The sequence below is a fragment of the Neophocaena asiaeorientalis genome, unplaced genomic scaffold (genome assembly GCF_003031525.2).
Source record: "Neophocaena asiaeorientalis asiaeorientalis breed wild unplaced genomic scaffold, Neophocaena_asiaeorientalis_V1.1 scaffold331, whole genome shotgun sequence".
Lineage (NCBI taxonomy): Eukaryota > Metazoa > Chordata > Mammalia > Artiodactyla > Phocoenidae > Neophocaena > Neophocaena asiaeorientalis.
In genome coordinates this window covers 654,952-671,118 of record NW_020172138.1, presented here as the reverse complement: position 1 = coordinate 671,118, position 16,167 = coordinate 654,952, and the positions used below count along the sequence as shown (strand labels likewise).

Genomic DNA, 16,167 nt, shown 5'->3' with positions numbered 1-16,167 from the left:
GCTAACATGAATTAGATCTTACTTGTTATGTACTGCAACCTCTGAATAAGATTATTATATCACTTCAGAATTAGTACATCATAAAGACTCCCAAGAAAATAAAATCGTTCTTGAGAAACTAAAGCATTCTGAGCCATTTTGTAATAAACTTATAGATGTCTCACAAGTGATCTTTAGACACAGGAAAAACTTCTAACATAAATTTAAACTGTTTTAATCTTTCATTTCTAAGTGTTTTTTATGTGATTCCTCAACTAGTATGTAATCTTATCTACCAACATCACTATTGTCAACAGTGATACTTAAGTATAACACAGGATGAGTAATGAATTGAGAGTTATTGAAACTGGGATTTTATTACACCATTGTCTATTTGTATATGTTTGAAATTTTCTATAATGATAAACTAAAACACATACACAGAGGAAAAAGGGAAAAAATTAGTGACATACTTAAAAGTAAACCCACCACTTTAGAATTCTCTTTGTAGCGAAAAGCCAGCTGGTAAGCTGCAAATACCAAAGGTGGCAGTGTGAAGCGAATCCGCTGATTTCCACCAGCTCCAAAATGTTTTCGTGCTGTGTTTAAAATCTGACCAAAACAAACAAAACCCATTAATCTTTTCTGTAATTATAGAAACTATAATTAATCACTTATAAAATTAAATGGGAGCTCTAATCATCATGATTGCTACCATTTTTTGAATATATATGATATACCAGACTTCATGGTATACTTTTACATTTCTTATCTTGCCGAGTCATCACAATCACCCTAGAGACAAATACTAAACCCATTTCACAAATGGGGAAGACTGAGGTTCAGAGAGGTTGTATAACTTGCCCAAAGTTACATAGCTAGTCAGGGGCAGATATAAATACATGTTCATATACACATTTGAGAAGTATACTGTGATGATAAAGAGCACAGGCTCTGAAGACAGATACAGTTAGAAGTAGATTCTAACACTTACTATCTGTGTGACCCTGGGCACATTAATATTTACCTTCTCTTAGCTGTAAGTTTCATTTGAAAAATGGGGCAGTATATTTCTCTTAAGGTTGCTGGGAAGATCAAGTAACAGATGTAAAGTGTTACCAGTACTAACACAAGGCATGTACTCAAAATATTGGCTATTATTATGATACAAAAAATATGCATATTGCTGGTATATCACACCTCCTACTTCAGAAAAACATTAAGACCATTTAAGTCAAGGGAAATGGTAACACACTTTAAAAAAGAGCCATTAGTAAACAAATGTCTGGTTGTTTCAGAAAAAAAACACAAGAATTCATGAAATAACTTAATATGTGTGTCACAGTGTGTGACATATTCAGGTTTTGTAAATTTCTCTGACAGTCATAGATGGATAGGAAGAGAATGCATTCCCCCTTGGGGAAGTCACAGCTAATGATCCTCACCTTAAAGGTGTTTCTGTACATGGCATAACCAACTGGCCACAGGTGGAAAGCATACTTCCTAACTACTACATTTGGTATACAACAAAAAATGAAAACACACATAGGCCATGTGACACAGAAACATAAGGGAATCAGTTAAAACATCTGAACAATGGAGCCAGCCACTAGGTATAGATCACACACAGTGCACAGATTATCTGACACTAAGCCAAGTTGAAGACTATCGCACTACCAAAAGAAATCAGCTTCTTTTTCACAATGGCTATGAAGAAGTACGAGAGTGTCAACTATGACAAAGTCAACACAGGAAGAAAGTCAGGACTCATCCTCAAATAAAGGTGTTCTTCATTACTAACACTTAGCCTCATGCATCCAACAATGGTTAAACTACTTTGCCCAAACGATAATTAGGCAGCCATATGTGCTACCTTTCATAAACATAAATTGTCCAGTATCAGTCACCAATACTCCTATTCAGGCAACATGTTTTATTCATTTCACAAAGGTTTATTGAGGACTAAGGACAAAGAAAGGGAGAATCTCATCTGATTGTTTTTTTCCAGGAAAAGGGGGTTAAGAAAAAGGCAATTTTAATTTTAAAGTCTTCACACATTTTCCATGTGGCAAACACAAACAACTTCTATTTGCAAACCTTGGAAACATATACACAGTTGAATATAAGGATTTTACTCATACTTTAAAAGTTTATTATGAAAAACAAATGAACAATTCTACAAGTAACACACAGTTCAAAAAGAAAATGGACAGAGACTGATTATAGGACACCCAACTAAAGGAAGATAGGCTTTTCTAAAATTCTTAAGAAGTCTTCAAAAGAAATGACAGCAACCAACTTGTTCTTCATAAGCTCCAGAAGTTTACAAACAATTATGCATTTAATCATAAAGTTCAGTTAATCTCTTATTCAGTTTCAATTCTTTCAAAACCTTTTAATACCACAAGCTGGATTAGACCATTTGAGACACATCTACACATGACTTCATTAGAAGTTGTTGAAGGGGTATAGTAAGAGTTAACTCATACCAAGTACTGCTGATCAGGGTCCTCAGACCGTAGAAGATGAATGAATCTGCCCACAAGGCTCTGCTCATCAGCAAAGTCCTCTGGGTCAGGGTCTTCTACAGGTTGATCTGGCTGATCCTGAATCAACGTGGATACCAAATTCATTATGGAATCCACCTGTATCATGAGAGACAGAAACCCACTGGGGTGAAACAATCAGCATATAATGCCACTGACAAAAGCATTTCTAGTTGTGTAGTTATGAAATAGTATCAACAACATAATTCCTTCTTCTGTATGAAAGTATATGCATGTTGGTACACATATAAACATTTAGAAAGAGACGCACCAAATGTTAATCAATAGTTAATCAATGGACCTCTCTTCCTGGTGGGATTATAGTTATTTTATAATTTCTTCTTTATACATCCCCAATTATCTCATTTATATAATGAATAAGCTACTTGTAACTTTTTTTTCGTAGTAAATTACCCTCCCCGCCCATCTCATGTGTTTGTCTCAAGGTCTAAAACCATAACTACATTGTCTCTGTTTTTCTTTTTTTTTTTTTTTTTTTTTTTTGCGGTACGTGGGCCTCTCCCTTTTGTGGCCTCTCCCGTTGTGGAGCACAGGCTCCAGATGCGCAGGCTCAGCGGCCATGGCTCACGGGCCCAGCCGCTCCGCAGCATGTGGGATCTTCCCGGACCAGGGCACGAACCCGTGTCCCCTGCATCGGCAGGCGGACTCTCAACCACTGCACCACCAGGGAAGCCCTGTCTCTGTTTTTCTAATAAAGCATGTGGGTATTCTCTTACCTGGTCTTGAGAGACAATTTCTGTGTTATAATCCAGAACATTACTAAGCACATAACAACTCATGCTTTTTCTGGACTCATAGTCAAAGTACTCAAAGAGTGGGTGAAAATGTTTTAATTTCAAGACTGTTAAAATATTGTTGTAAGTGTCAACAGGTATCTTCAAAAGTCTGGTGAGCTCCTTTGAAACTGCACTACTGGTAGCAATACTGCAAAAAGAAAAACAGCAGCCCTTTAGTGAATGAAATTAACTTCTTATATACACAAACAGCACTTGATTCACAAAAATTTGAAATTTTTCATTTATAATATTAAAGGAAATGGGTCAAGTGAATCACACCACCCCAAAACACCCCAATGACTTCCAAGAGAGGTTTATCAGATGTCTTTCTAAGCACATTTATTCATCTATTAATGTCCTATTGATACAATAAGTTATGCTAGTCTCCAATTCATAAACAGGTTGTATACCTGGAGTTAAAATGCCTGTCTAGAATGTGGTATTTCTAAGGGAAGTATTTTAAGTGGTAGTTAGGTTTCTAGGGCAGCCAGTAAGTACGGTACATTCAGGGTGACAAAGCCATGCAAAAATAGCAATTCAACAAAATAGAAAAATACATAAATTATTTCTTCTGCATCAAATGTTGATGACTAAGGAAAAGCAGGATGAAATTAGGAACATTCCGTGGGGGCTGAAGAATATCCATGCATTTATAAGACCTTTAGAGGTTGGGATTTCTAATTTTTTATTTTGTCTAATTTTACTTTAAAACTCACTTAGTGGGGGAAGATATAGATACATCACTTATTCAAGATCTGGAATGTTTTTGAGTTCACAAAAAATGGGAGTGACAAAAAGAAAAAGGAGGAATAAAAAGAGGTAAAAGAAAAAGAAATCTTCCAGATGTTAACTAAACCACTGGAGGAGAGATGGAAAGCGGAAAGATTACGCGAGTGTATATACAGGGGCCTATATATATACGGCAAGGAGGGGCAAGGAGGGGCCTAGATTGGGCAAGGAAGGGTATAGGGCAAGGAGGGTCCTAAATTGACCACATGTTCAGAAGCAGTGAAGGATGGGACAGTAAGAGGACTGCTGGGAAAACATAAAGGGATCAGAACTGCCCACAGTGGCCACTAGAGGATGCAACAGGTCCAGGACAGCATAGTTGAAGAAGATGCAAGTAGACAACAGAATATTATACTATCCTTGATGGTATCAAAATCAAAGCTCAAAATAGAGAAAAATGTAAACCAATTAATTTCCACACCTTAAATACATACATGCCTCCCTAATTTTTTCACATCTTACTTATCTGTAGGAAACCACTTCTCATGGAAATACTGCTTGATATAAATAGTTTCCTTACCAGTTTAAAAACTAACTCACCCATATATACAAAGGGGTCTGAATTGGAGACACTGGTCCCTGAAGACTGCTATGATCTATGAGTGCCACTACTTGATCAATGTACACAGCCAAGCAGTTGGTTGCCACTTTCTGCCCTGATTAGTACCAAACATGTCGATCTAACAAATACTTAAAACAAGATGAACGCTAACATTTCAAAAAGGAATTGCAAAAGAAAAATAAATCTGGGACAAAAAAGTGCTTTACAAAGGTTTTTACAAAAATGTTTAACTTTGACTTACTGTTCAAGGTTGAGCTTATTAAATATCTCCACTGTTGTTTCTAGAACTTTATCAACATAGTCCACACGATCAGGATAACACTTCATAGCGAGATTAATGAGAGAGACTTGTAAAGATACAACGTCCTCCGAAGGCATGTCTTGTCTCGACTGGAATGTTCAGAAAAACCATGGAATTTATTTTAAACAATTAGAAGAGGAACTACCACCTGAGAAGTTTGAAAGTTTTGAGAACTTAGGAACAAAGCCATACAAACCTGTATTACTGTAGCCACCTGCTGTGAAAATATGTCAAAAAGTTTAATATCTGTTGGAATTCCAGGTCCATCTTCACGGTGAGCAAATAAAGCTAATCTAAAAAAGAAAATAATCTTTATTTAAAAGGATATAGGGATCTGGGTAGTGGGATCATGGATGACATTTTATTCTTTATGCTGTTCTGTATTTTCTCCAAGTGTATTTCTCCTAGAACCTTTCTCCTAAAGAGATTTTTAAGAAGGACAGGGAACGTAGCTGACCATTCCCTCAATTCATTTTTAATGAAACAGTTTTACCAATGATGCCTTATTTCACTGTATTCTTACTTTATACCATACACAACAAATTTTCGACAGGCCAATTCTGCCAAATTAATTAAGTAGATATGGATAGAAATGTATTAAAGGTGATTAAACGTATTCAACAGCCATGATTATAAAAAATAACCTTTTAAACATAAAAAGCGCCTAGACTCTTTTAAGACACTGCATTTTTACTACTGAAAAGTTTAAAACACAACTAATTCTAAAAGTAGTAAAGTTAACTTTTTACCACATCTTAAACTATACAAAATAACGTCTGTTCCATTATCACTAAGTGTTTATCATGGTTACAACTAGACGCACATTTTGTTATGCACAGAAGAACCACTACTGACAGAAACGGTTAAGTGACAATACACCCAACATAGGAAAATCCAGTTATTAGCTTCCATTAAGAGTATGCCCAAATAGAGGACTTTACTGGTGGTGCAGTGGTAACGAATCCACTTAACAGTGCAGGGAATGCGGGTGGGATCCCTGGTTGGGGAACTAAGATCCCAAATGCTGCGGGGGAATTAAGCCTCCAGGCCACAACTACTGAACTCACACACCTCAACTAGAGAGCCTGTGTGCCGCAAACTACAGAGCACATGCGCCTTGGAGCCCACATGCCACAACGAGAGAAAACCCGTGTACCACAACTAGAAAGAAGCCTGCATGCCACAACTACAGAGAGAAAACCCGCATACCACAACTAGAAAGAAGCCTGAGTGCCACAACAAAAGATCCCGCATGCCTCAATGAAAATCCCACATGCCGCAACTAACACATAGTGCAGGCAAAAAATAAAATAAATTAATAAAAAAAGAGAAATGTTTAAAAAAAAAAAAAAGAGCATGGCCAAGTAACTTATAATTCTTAATGTCCAGGACTGACAAGATAATTTGAAGAATTCTGCTATATAAATTCTCAGACTTTAAAACTAATAACTTAGATATTTAAAATATAATAAAAAGTATTTGCAGAAATAAATCTACCCTTGGGTTTCTGGTTTCATAATGTCAATGAGTGTATGCTCACAAGCAGGACACATACTATGTACTAGCACCCAGCATGCACTCATTAAAGCTATTATTGAAGGCCAAGTTTTATACTTTTAACGAAGACCAAAGGCTAAAGAAGTCAAACTTAAAGAGGATTTACTAACATTTTTAATACTTGAAAATTCTTCTTTAAAAACATGTGATGATGCAGTGATTACCTGAACGTCCTTTTTTTTGGTTTTTTGCGGTACGAGGGCCTCCCACTGTTGTGGCCTCTCCTGTTGCGGAGCACAGGCTCCGGACGCACAGGCTCAGCGGCCATGGCTCACGGGCCCAGCCGCTGCGCGGCATGTGGGATCCTCCCGGACCGGGGCACGAACCCGTGTCCCCTGCATCGGCAGGCGGACTCTCAACCAGTGCGCCACCAGGGAAGCCTTACCTGAACATTCTTAATCATCTATATTTATGGCTACTTGATAAAGAAGACTCCAGATCAAACTGGTTCCCACTGAAAGATAACTTTCTTTTTTTTATAATTAATTTATTTTTGGCTGTGTTGGGTCTTCATTGCTGCACGCGGGCTTTCTTTAGTTGCGGCGAGCGGGGGCTATTCTTCGTTGTGGTGTGCGGGCTTCTCATTGTGGTGGCTTCTCTTGTTGCGGAGCACGGGCTCTAGGCACGTGGGATTCAGTAGTTGTGGCACGTGGGCCCAGTAGTTGTGTCTCACAGGCTCTAGAGCACAGGCTCAGTAGTTGTGGTGCACAGGCTTAGTTGCTCCATGGCACGTGGGATCTTCCTGGACTAGTGATCAAACCTGTGTCCCCTGCATTGGCAGGTGGATTCTTAACCACTGTGCCACCAGGGAAGCCCAAGATACTTTCATCATGGTAAAAAACAAGTTTTGCTCTTCAGTGATCTTTGGAATTATAAAATTTGGATTTATGACTAACATCTTAGGTCTGTATAATGTCTTTAAATGCCAATTAAATGCATAGATTAAAATATATTACCTTCATGACCCCTGTACAATTAAGAGCTAAACTTATTTCATGCGTAAGCTAGACAAGCACTTAGTAAGTACTCAGACTTACAGAACTAGTGTAACTACATCAAAAATATTAATAAAGATGGAACAGAAAAAAAGAATTCACAAAAATGTTTTAAATTCATTATTCCCAAGTCGGAACATCTGCCCTCCAGTGTTGGAAATTCTTACCTATCAATTAAAGCAATGATTATGTTTTTCACATTTACATTTTGGTGTAACTCAGCACAGGCCCGAAGAAAAGGATTCAAAGTTTGAAGGTGGAATTCGTCAGGGAAAACCTGAAAATCAAATAATACTCAATTATTATTAAAACCAAATAGTAAAGATCAATTAGAAAAAGCATTTCACACAATATTCTGGACTTAGTATTTAAAGTTCATATTTGTGGGGGGAAAAAATCATTTTAATCTTATAAAACCAAATTCAAATACATCACTTTTAAGCCTCTCTAAACATAACCCCAGAAAGAAATATTCTATTAACCAAAGTACACCTACAATTTTTTTCCCAGGTTTATATTTATTTATTTAATGCTCCTGACAATTTTATAAGGATCTCTGTTAGTCCCATTTCAAGGTAAGAAAAATGAGACTCAGTAATGCCAAAAAATGACAAACCAAACTATCAAAATTTTAAGTTAAGGAAGATCAGTATTTTTCCTTTGCATCAGCTTCCAATATGGCCCATCTGGTAGTGTTAACAACTCTGTCTTTATTTTATTTCCCTTTTTTCTTTTTTTAATTGTGGTATAGTTGTTTTACACTGTTGTGTTAGTTTCCACTGTACAGCGAACTAAAGCTTCCTGTGCTATATAGCAGGTTCTTATTAGTTATCTATTTTATACACATTAGTGTATGTATGTCAGTCCCAATCTCCCAATTCATCCCACCACCACAACCCCACACCCCAGCTTCCCCCATTTAGTGTCCATACGTTTGTTCTCTGCATCTGTGTCTCCGTTTCTGCCTTGCAAACCAGTTCATCTGTACCGTTTTTCTAGATTACACATATATGCATGAATAGACAATATTTGTTTTTCTCTTTCTGACTTACTTCATTCTGTATGACAGTCTCTAGGTCCATCCACGTCTCTACGAATGACCCAATTTCATTCCTTTGTACGGCTGAGTAATATTCCATTGTATATATGTACCACATCTTTATTCATTCGTCTGTCAATGGGAATTTAGGTTGCTTCCATGACCTGGCTATTGTAAATAGTGTGCAATGAACATTTGGGTGCATGTGTCTTTTTGAATTATGGTTTTCTCTGGGTATATGCCAGTAGTGGTATTGCTGGGTCATATGGTAATTCTATTTTTAGCTTTTTAAGGAACTTCCATACTGTTCTCCATAGTGGCTGTATCAATTTACATTCCCACCAACAGTGCAAGAGGGTTCCCTTTTCTCCACACCTTCTCCAGCACTTATTGTTTGTAGATTTTCTGATGATGGTCATTCTAACCAGTGTAAGGTGATACCTCATTGTGGTTTTGATTTGCATTTCTCTAATAATTAGTAATGTTGAGCAGCTTTTCATGTGTCTCTTGGCCATCTGTATGTCTTCTTTGGAGAAATGTCTATTTAGGTCTTCCGTCCATTTTTTGATTGGGTTGTGTTTTTGATATTGAGCTGCACGAGCTGTTTATGTATTTGGGAGATTAATCCTTGTTTGCTGATTTCTTTGCAAATATATTCTCCCATTCCAAGGGTTGTCTTTTTGTCTTGTGTATAGTTTCCTTTGCTGTGCAAAAGCTGCTAAGTTTCATTAGGTCCCATTTGTTTGTTTTCATTTCCATTACTCTAGGAGGTGGGTCAAAAAGGATCTTGCTGTGATTTATGTCAAAGAGTGTTCTTGTGTTTTCCTCTAAGAGTTTTATAGTGTCCAGTCCTACATTTAGATCTTTAATCCATTTTGAGTTTATTTTTGTGTATGGTGTTAGGAAGTGTTCTAATTTTATTCTTTTACATGTAGCTGTCCAGTATTCCCAGCACCACTTATTGAAGAGACTGTCTTTTCTCCATTGTATATTTTTGCCTCCTTTATCAAATATAAGGTGACCATATGTGCATGGGTTTATCTCTGGGCTTTCTGTCCTGTTCCATTGATTTTTTTGTTTTTGTGCCAGTACCAAATTGTCTTGACTACTGTAGCTTTGTAGTATAGTTGGAAGTCAGGGAATCTCATTCCTTCAATTCCATTTTTTTTTTCTCAAGATTGTTTTGGCTATTTGGGGTCTTTTGTATATCCATACAAATTTTAAGTCTTTTTGTTCTAGTTCTGTAAAAAATGCCATTGGTAATTTGATAGGGGTTGCATTGAATCTGTAGATTGCTTTACGTAGTAGTCATTTTCACAATATTGATTCTTCCAATTCAAGAACATGTATATCTCTCCATCTGTTTGTGTCACCTTTGGTTTCTTTCATCAGTGTCTTATAGTCTTTTACCTCCTTAGGTAAGTTTATTCCTAGGTATTTTATTCTTTTTGTTGCAATGGTGAATGGGATTATTTCCTTAATTTCTTTTTCTGATCTTTTGTTGTTAGTGTATAGGAATGCAAGAGATTTCTGTGTATTAATTTTGTATCTGGCAACTTTACCAAATTCATTGATTACCTCTAGTAGTTTCCTGGTGGCATCTTTAGGATTTTCTACGTACAGTATCATGTCACCTGCAGAGACAGTTTAACCTTTTCCTTTCCAATTTGTATTCCTTTTCTTTTTCTTCTTGGATTGCCGTGTCTAGGACTTCCAAAACTATGTTGAATAACAGTGGCGAGAGTGGACATCCTTATATTGTTCCTGATCTTAGAGGAAATGCTTTCAGTTTTTCACCATTGAGAATGATGTTTGTTGCGGGTTTGTCATATATGGCCTTTATTATGTTGAGGTAGGTTCCCTCTATGCCCACCTTCTGAAGAGTTTTTATCATAAATGGGTGTTGACTTGTGTCAAAAGCTTTTGTGGCATCTATTGAGATAACCGTATCGTTTTTATCCTTCAATTTGTTAATATGGTGTGTCACATTGATTGATTTGCATATATTGTAGAATCCTTGCATCCCTGGGATAAATCCTAGTTGATCATGGTGTATGAGCCTTTTAATGTGTTACTGGATTCTGTTTGCTAGTATTTTGTTGAGGATTTTTGCATCTATATTCATCAGTGACATTGGTCTGTAATTTTCTTTTTTTGTAGTATCTTTGTCTGGTTTTGATATCAGGGTGAGGGTGGTCTTGTAGAATGAGTTTGGGAGTGTTCCTTCCTCTGCAATATTAAGAGTTTGAGAAGACTGGGTGTTAGTTCTTCTCTAAATGTTTGACAGAATTCACCTGTGAAGCCATATGGTCCTGAACTTCTGTTTGTTGGAAGATTTTAATCACAGTTTCAATTTCATTACTTGTGATTGGTCTGTTTATAATTTCTATTTCTTCCTGGTTCAGTCTTGGAAGGTTATATTTTTCTAAGAATTTGTCCATTTCTTCCAGGTTGTCTATTTTATTGGCATAGAGTTGCTTGTAGTAGTCTCTTACAATGCTTTATATTTCTTTGGTTTCCATTGTTAACTTCTCCTTTTCACTTCTAATTCTATTGATTTGAGTCCTCTCCCTCTTTTTCATGATGAGCCTGGCTAAAGGTTTATCAATTTTGTTTATCTTCTCAAAGAACCAGCTTTTAGTTTTATAGATCTTTGTTATTGTTTTCGTTGTTTCTATTTCATTTATTTCTGCTCTGATCTTTATGATTTCTTTCCTTCTACTAACTTTGGGTTTTGTTTGTTCTTCTTTTTCTAGTTGCTTTAGGTGTAAGGTTAGATTATTTGAGAATTTTCTTGTTTCTTGAGGTGGGCTTGAATTGCTGTAAACTTCCCTCTTAGAACTCCTTTTGCTGTGTCCCATAGGTTTTGGATCACTGTGTTTTCATTGTCAGTTGTTTCTAGGTATTTTTAAATTTCTTCTTTGATTTCTTCAGTGATCTCTTGGTTATTTAGCAGTGCACTATTTAGCCTCCATGTGTTTGTGTGCTTTATAGGTTTTTTTTTCCTGTAATTGATTTCTAATCTCATAGCGTTGTGGTCAGTAAAGATACTTGATACAATTTCAGTTTTCTTAAATTTCCCAAGGCTTGATTTTTGACCCAAGATGTGATCTATTCTGGAGAACGTTCCTTGTGTACTTGAGACAAAAGTCTATTCTTCCACTTTTGGGTAGAATGTCCTATAAAAATCAATTAAGTCTATCTGGTCTATTGTGTCATTTAAAGCTTGTGTTTATTATTTATTTTCTGTCTGGATGATCTCTCTATTGGTGTAAGTGAGGTGTTAAAGTCCACCAGTATTACTGTGTTACTGTTGATTTCCGCTTTTATCACTGTTAGCATTTGCCTTATGTATTGAGGTACTCCTATGTTAGGTGCATAAATATTTATAATTGTTATGTTTTCTTCTTGGATTGATCCTTTGATCATTAACGTAGTGTCCTTCCTTATCTCTTGTAACAGTCTTTATTTTTAAATCTATCTTATCTGATATGAGTATTGCTACTCCAGTTTCTTTTGATTTCCATTTGCATGGAATATCTTTTTCGATCCCCTCCTTTCTGTCTGTATATGTCCCTAGGTCTGAAGTGGGTCTCTTGTAGACAGCATATATAAGGGTCTTGTTTTTGTATCCAGTCAGCCAGTCTGTGTCTTATGGTTGCAGCATTTAACCCATTTACATTTAAGGTAACTATCGATATGTATGTTCCTATTACCATTTTCTTAATTGTTTTGGGTTTGTTTTTGTAGGTCCTTTTCTACTCTTGTGTTTCCCACTTAGAGAAGTTTCTTTAGCATTTATTGTAGAGCTGGTTTGGTGGTGCTGAGTTCTCTTAGCTTTTGCTTGTTTGTAAAGCTTTTGATTTCTCCATCAAATCTGAATGACATCCTTGCTGGGTAGAGTATTCTGTGTTGTAGGTTCTTCCCTTTCATCACTTTTGACAGAATTCACCTGTGAAGCCATATGGTCCTGAACTTCTGTTTGTTGGAAGATTTTAATCACAGTTTCAATTTCATTACTTGTGATTGGTCTGTTTATAATTTCTATTTCTTCCTGGTTCAGTCTTGGAAGGTTATATTTTTCTAAGAATTTGTCCATTTCTTCCAGGTTGTCTATTTTATTGGCATAGAGTTGCTTGTAGTAGTCTCTTACAATGCTTTATATTTCTTTGGTTTCCATTGTTAACTTCTCCTTTTCACTTCTAATTCTATTGATTTGAGTCCTCTCCCTCTTTTTCATGATGAGCCTGGCTAAAGGTTTATCAATTTTGTTTATCTTCTCAAAGAACCAGCTTTTAGTTTTATAGATCTTTGTTATTGTTTTCGTTGTTTCTATTTCATTTATTTCTGCTCTGATCTTTATGATTTCTTTCCTTCTACTAACTTTGGGTTTTGTTTGTTCTTCTTTTTCTAGTTGCTTTAGGTGTAAGGTTAGATTATTTGAGAATTTTCTTGTTTCTTGAGGTGGGCTTGAATTGCTGTAAACTTCCCTCTTAGAACTCCTTTTGCTGTGTCCCATAGGTTTTGGATCACTGTGTTTTCATTGTCAGTTGTTTCTAGGTATTTTTAAATTTCTTCTTTGATTTCTTCAGTGATCTCTTGGTTATTTAGCAGTGCACTATTTAGCCTCCATGTGTTTGTGTGCTTTATAGGTTTTTTTTTCCTGTAATTGATTTCTAATCTCATAGCGTTGTGGTCAGTAAAGATACTTGATACAATTTCAGTTTTCTTAAATTTCCCAAGGCTTGATTTTTGACCCAAGATGTGATCTATTCTGGAGAACGTTCCTTGTGTACTTGAGACAAAAGTCTATTCTTCCACTTTTGGGTAGAATGTCCTATAAAAATCAATTAAGTCTATCTGGTCTATTGTGTCATTTAAAGCTTGTGTTTATTATTTATTTTCTGTCTGGATGATCTCTCTATTGGTGTAAGTGAGGTGTTAAAGTCCACCAGTATTACTGTGTTACTGTTGATTTCCGCTTTTATCACTGTTAGCATTTGCCTTATGTATTGAGGTACTCCTATGTTAGGTGCATAAATATTTATAATTGTTATGTTTTCTTCTTGGATTGATCCTTTGATCATTAACGTAGTGTCCTTCCTTATCTCTTGTAACAGTCTTTATTTTTAAATCTATCTTATCTGATATGAGTATTGCTACTCCAGTTTCTTTTGATTTCCATTTGCATGGAATATCTTTTTCGATCCCCTCCTTTCTGTCTGTATATGTCCCTAGGTCTGAAGTGGGTCTCTTGTAGACAGCATATATAAGGGTCTTGTTTTTGTATCCAGTCAGCCAGTCTGTGTCTTATGGTTGCAGCATTTAACCCATTTACATTTAAGGTAACTATCGATATGTATGTTCCTATTACCATTTTCTTAATTGTTTTGGGTTTGTTTTTGTAGGTCCTTTTCTACTCTTGTGTTTCCCACTTAGAGAAGTTTCTTTAGCATTTATTGTAGAGCTGGTTTGGTGGTGCTGAGTTCTCTTAGCTTTTGCTTGTTTGTAAAGCTTTTGATTTCTCCATCAAATCTGAATGACATCCTTGCTGGGTAGAGTATTCTGTGTTGTAGGTTCTTCCCTTTCATCACTTTAAATATATCATGCCATTCCCTTCTGGCTTGCAGAGTTTCTGCTGAGAAATCAGCTGTTAACTTTATGGGAGTTCCCTTGTATGTTATTTGTCATTTTTCCCTTGTTGCTTTTAATAATTTTTCTTTGTCTTTATCTTTGTCAATTTGATTACTATGCGTCTCAACGTGTTTCTCCTTGGGTTTATCTTGCCTGGGAATCTCTGTGCTTCCTGGACTTGGGTGGCTATTTTCTTTCCCATGTTAGGGAAGCTTTCGACTACAATCTCTTCAAATATTTTCTTGGGTCCTTTCTTTCTCTCTTCTCCTTCTGGGACTCCTATAATGCCAATGTTGGTGCGTTGAATGTTGTCCCAGAGGTCTCTTAGGCTGTCTTCATTTCTTTTCATTCTTTTTTCTTTATTCTCTGTCACCGCAATGATTTCTACCATTCCTTCTTCCAGGTCACTTACCCATTCTTCTTTGCCTCAGTTATTCTGCTATTGATTTCTTCTAGTGTATTTTTCATTTCAGTTATTGTATTGTTCATCTGTTTGTTTGTTCATTAATTCTTCTATGTATTTGTTAAACATTTCTTGCATCTTCTCAATCTTTTCCTCCACTCTTTTTCCGAGGTCCTGGATCATCTTCAGTATCATTATTTGGAATTCTTTTTCTGGAAGGTTGCCTATCTCCACTTCATTTAGTTGTTTTTCCAGGGTTTTATCCTGTTCCTTCATCTGGGACATAGTCCTCTGCCTTTTCATTTTGTCTATCTTTCTGTGATTGTGGTTTTCATTCAGCAGGCTGCAAGCCTGTAGTTCTTCTTGCTTCTGCTGTCTGCCCTCTGGTGGATGAGGCTAAGAGGCTTGTGCAAGCTTCCTGTTGGGAGGGACTAATGGTGGGTAAAGCTGGGTGTTGCTCTGGTAGGCAGAACTCAGGAAAAGTTTAATATGCTTGTCTGCTGATGGGTGAGGCTGAGTTCCCTCCCTGTTGGTTGTTTTGCCTGAGGCAATCCAACACTGGAGCCTACAAGGCTCTTTGGTGGGGCTAATGGCGGACTCTGGGAGGACTCACACCAAGAAGTAACTCCCAGAACTTCTGCTGCCAGTGTCCTTGTCCCCGCAGTGAGCCACAGCCACCCCCTGCCTCTGTAGGAGACCTTCCAACACTATCAGGTAGGTCTGGTTCAGTCTCCTGTGGTGTCTGCTCCTTCCCCCTTGGTCCTGGTGCACACACTACTTTGTGTGTGCCCTCCGAGAGTACAGTCTCTGTTCCCCCCATTCCTGTCAGTCCTACAATCAAACCCCACTGGCCTTCAAAGTCTGATTCTCTGGGGATTTCTAGCATATATAAGGGTCTTGTTTTTGTATCCAGTCAGCCAGTCTGTGTCTTATGGTTGCAGCATTTAACCCATTTACATTTAAGGTAACTATCGATATGTATGTTCCTATTACCATTTTCTTAATTGTTTTGGGTTTGTTTTTGTAGGTCCTTTTCTACTCTTGTGTTTCCCACTTAGAGAAGTTTCTTTAGCATTTATTGTAGAGCTGGTTTGGTGGTGCTGAGTTCTCTTAGCTTTTGCTTGTTTGTAAAGCTTTTGATTTCTCCATCAAATCTGAATGACATCCTTGCTGGGTAGAGTATTCTGTGTTGTAGGTTCTTCCCTTTCATCACTTTAAATATATCATGCCATTCCCTTCTGGCTTGCAGAGTTTCTGCTGAGAAATCAGCTGTTAACTTTATGGGAGTTCCCTTGTATGTTATTTGTCATTTTTCCCTTGTTGCTTTTAATAATTTTTCTTTGTCTTTATCTTTGTCAATTTGATTACTATGCGTCTCAACGTGTTTCTCCTTGGGTTTATCTTGCCTGGGAATCTCTGTGCTTCCTGGACTTGGGTGGCTATTTTCTTTCCCATGTTAGGGAAGCTTTCGACTACAATCTCTTCAAATATTTTCTTGGGTCCTTTCTTTCTCTCTTCTCCTTCTGGGACTCCTATAATGCCAATGTTGGTGCGTTGAATGTTGT

The 16,167-nt window shown here is 36.9% G+C and overlaps 1 protein-coding gene across 2 annotated transcripts in view; it reads right to left on the bottom strand.

Moving 5' to 3' along the window:
• VPS35 (VPS35 retromer complex component) overlaps positions 1-16,167 on the bottom strand; it is a 38,808-nt gene that overhangs the window by 4,956 nt on the left and 17,685 nt on the right. For both annotated transcript variants that reach the window (XM_024752074.1, XM_024752083.1), the window contains 6 exons: positions 7,694-7,803; positions 5,171-5,267; positions 4,915-5,063; positions 3,263-3,470; positions 2,469-2,624; positions 469-591 (listed from right to left, as the gene is read on the bottom strand). In XM_024752074.1, coding sequence (XP_024607842.1) covers positions 469-591; positions 2,469-2,624; positions 3,263-3,470; positions 4,915-5,063; positions 5,171-5,267; positions 7,694-7,803 — 843 coding nt within the window. The remainder of the gene's footprint in view (positions 1-468; positions 592-2,468; positions 2,625-3,262; positions 3,471-4,914; positions 5,064-5,170; positions 5,268-7,693; positions 7,804-16,167) is intronic.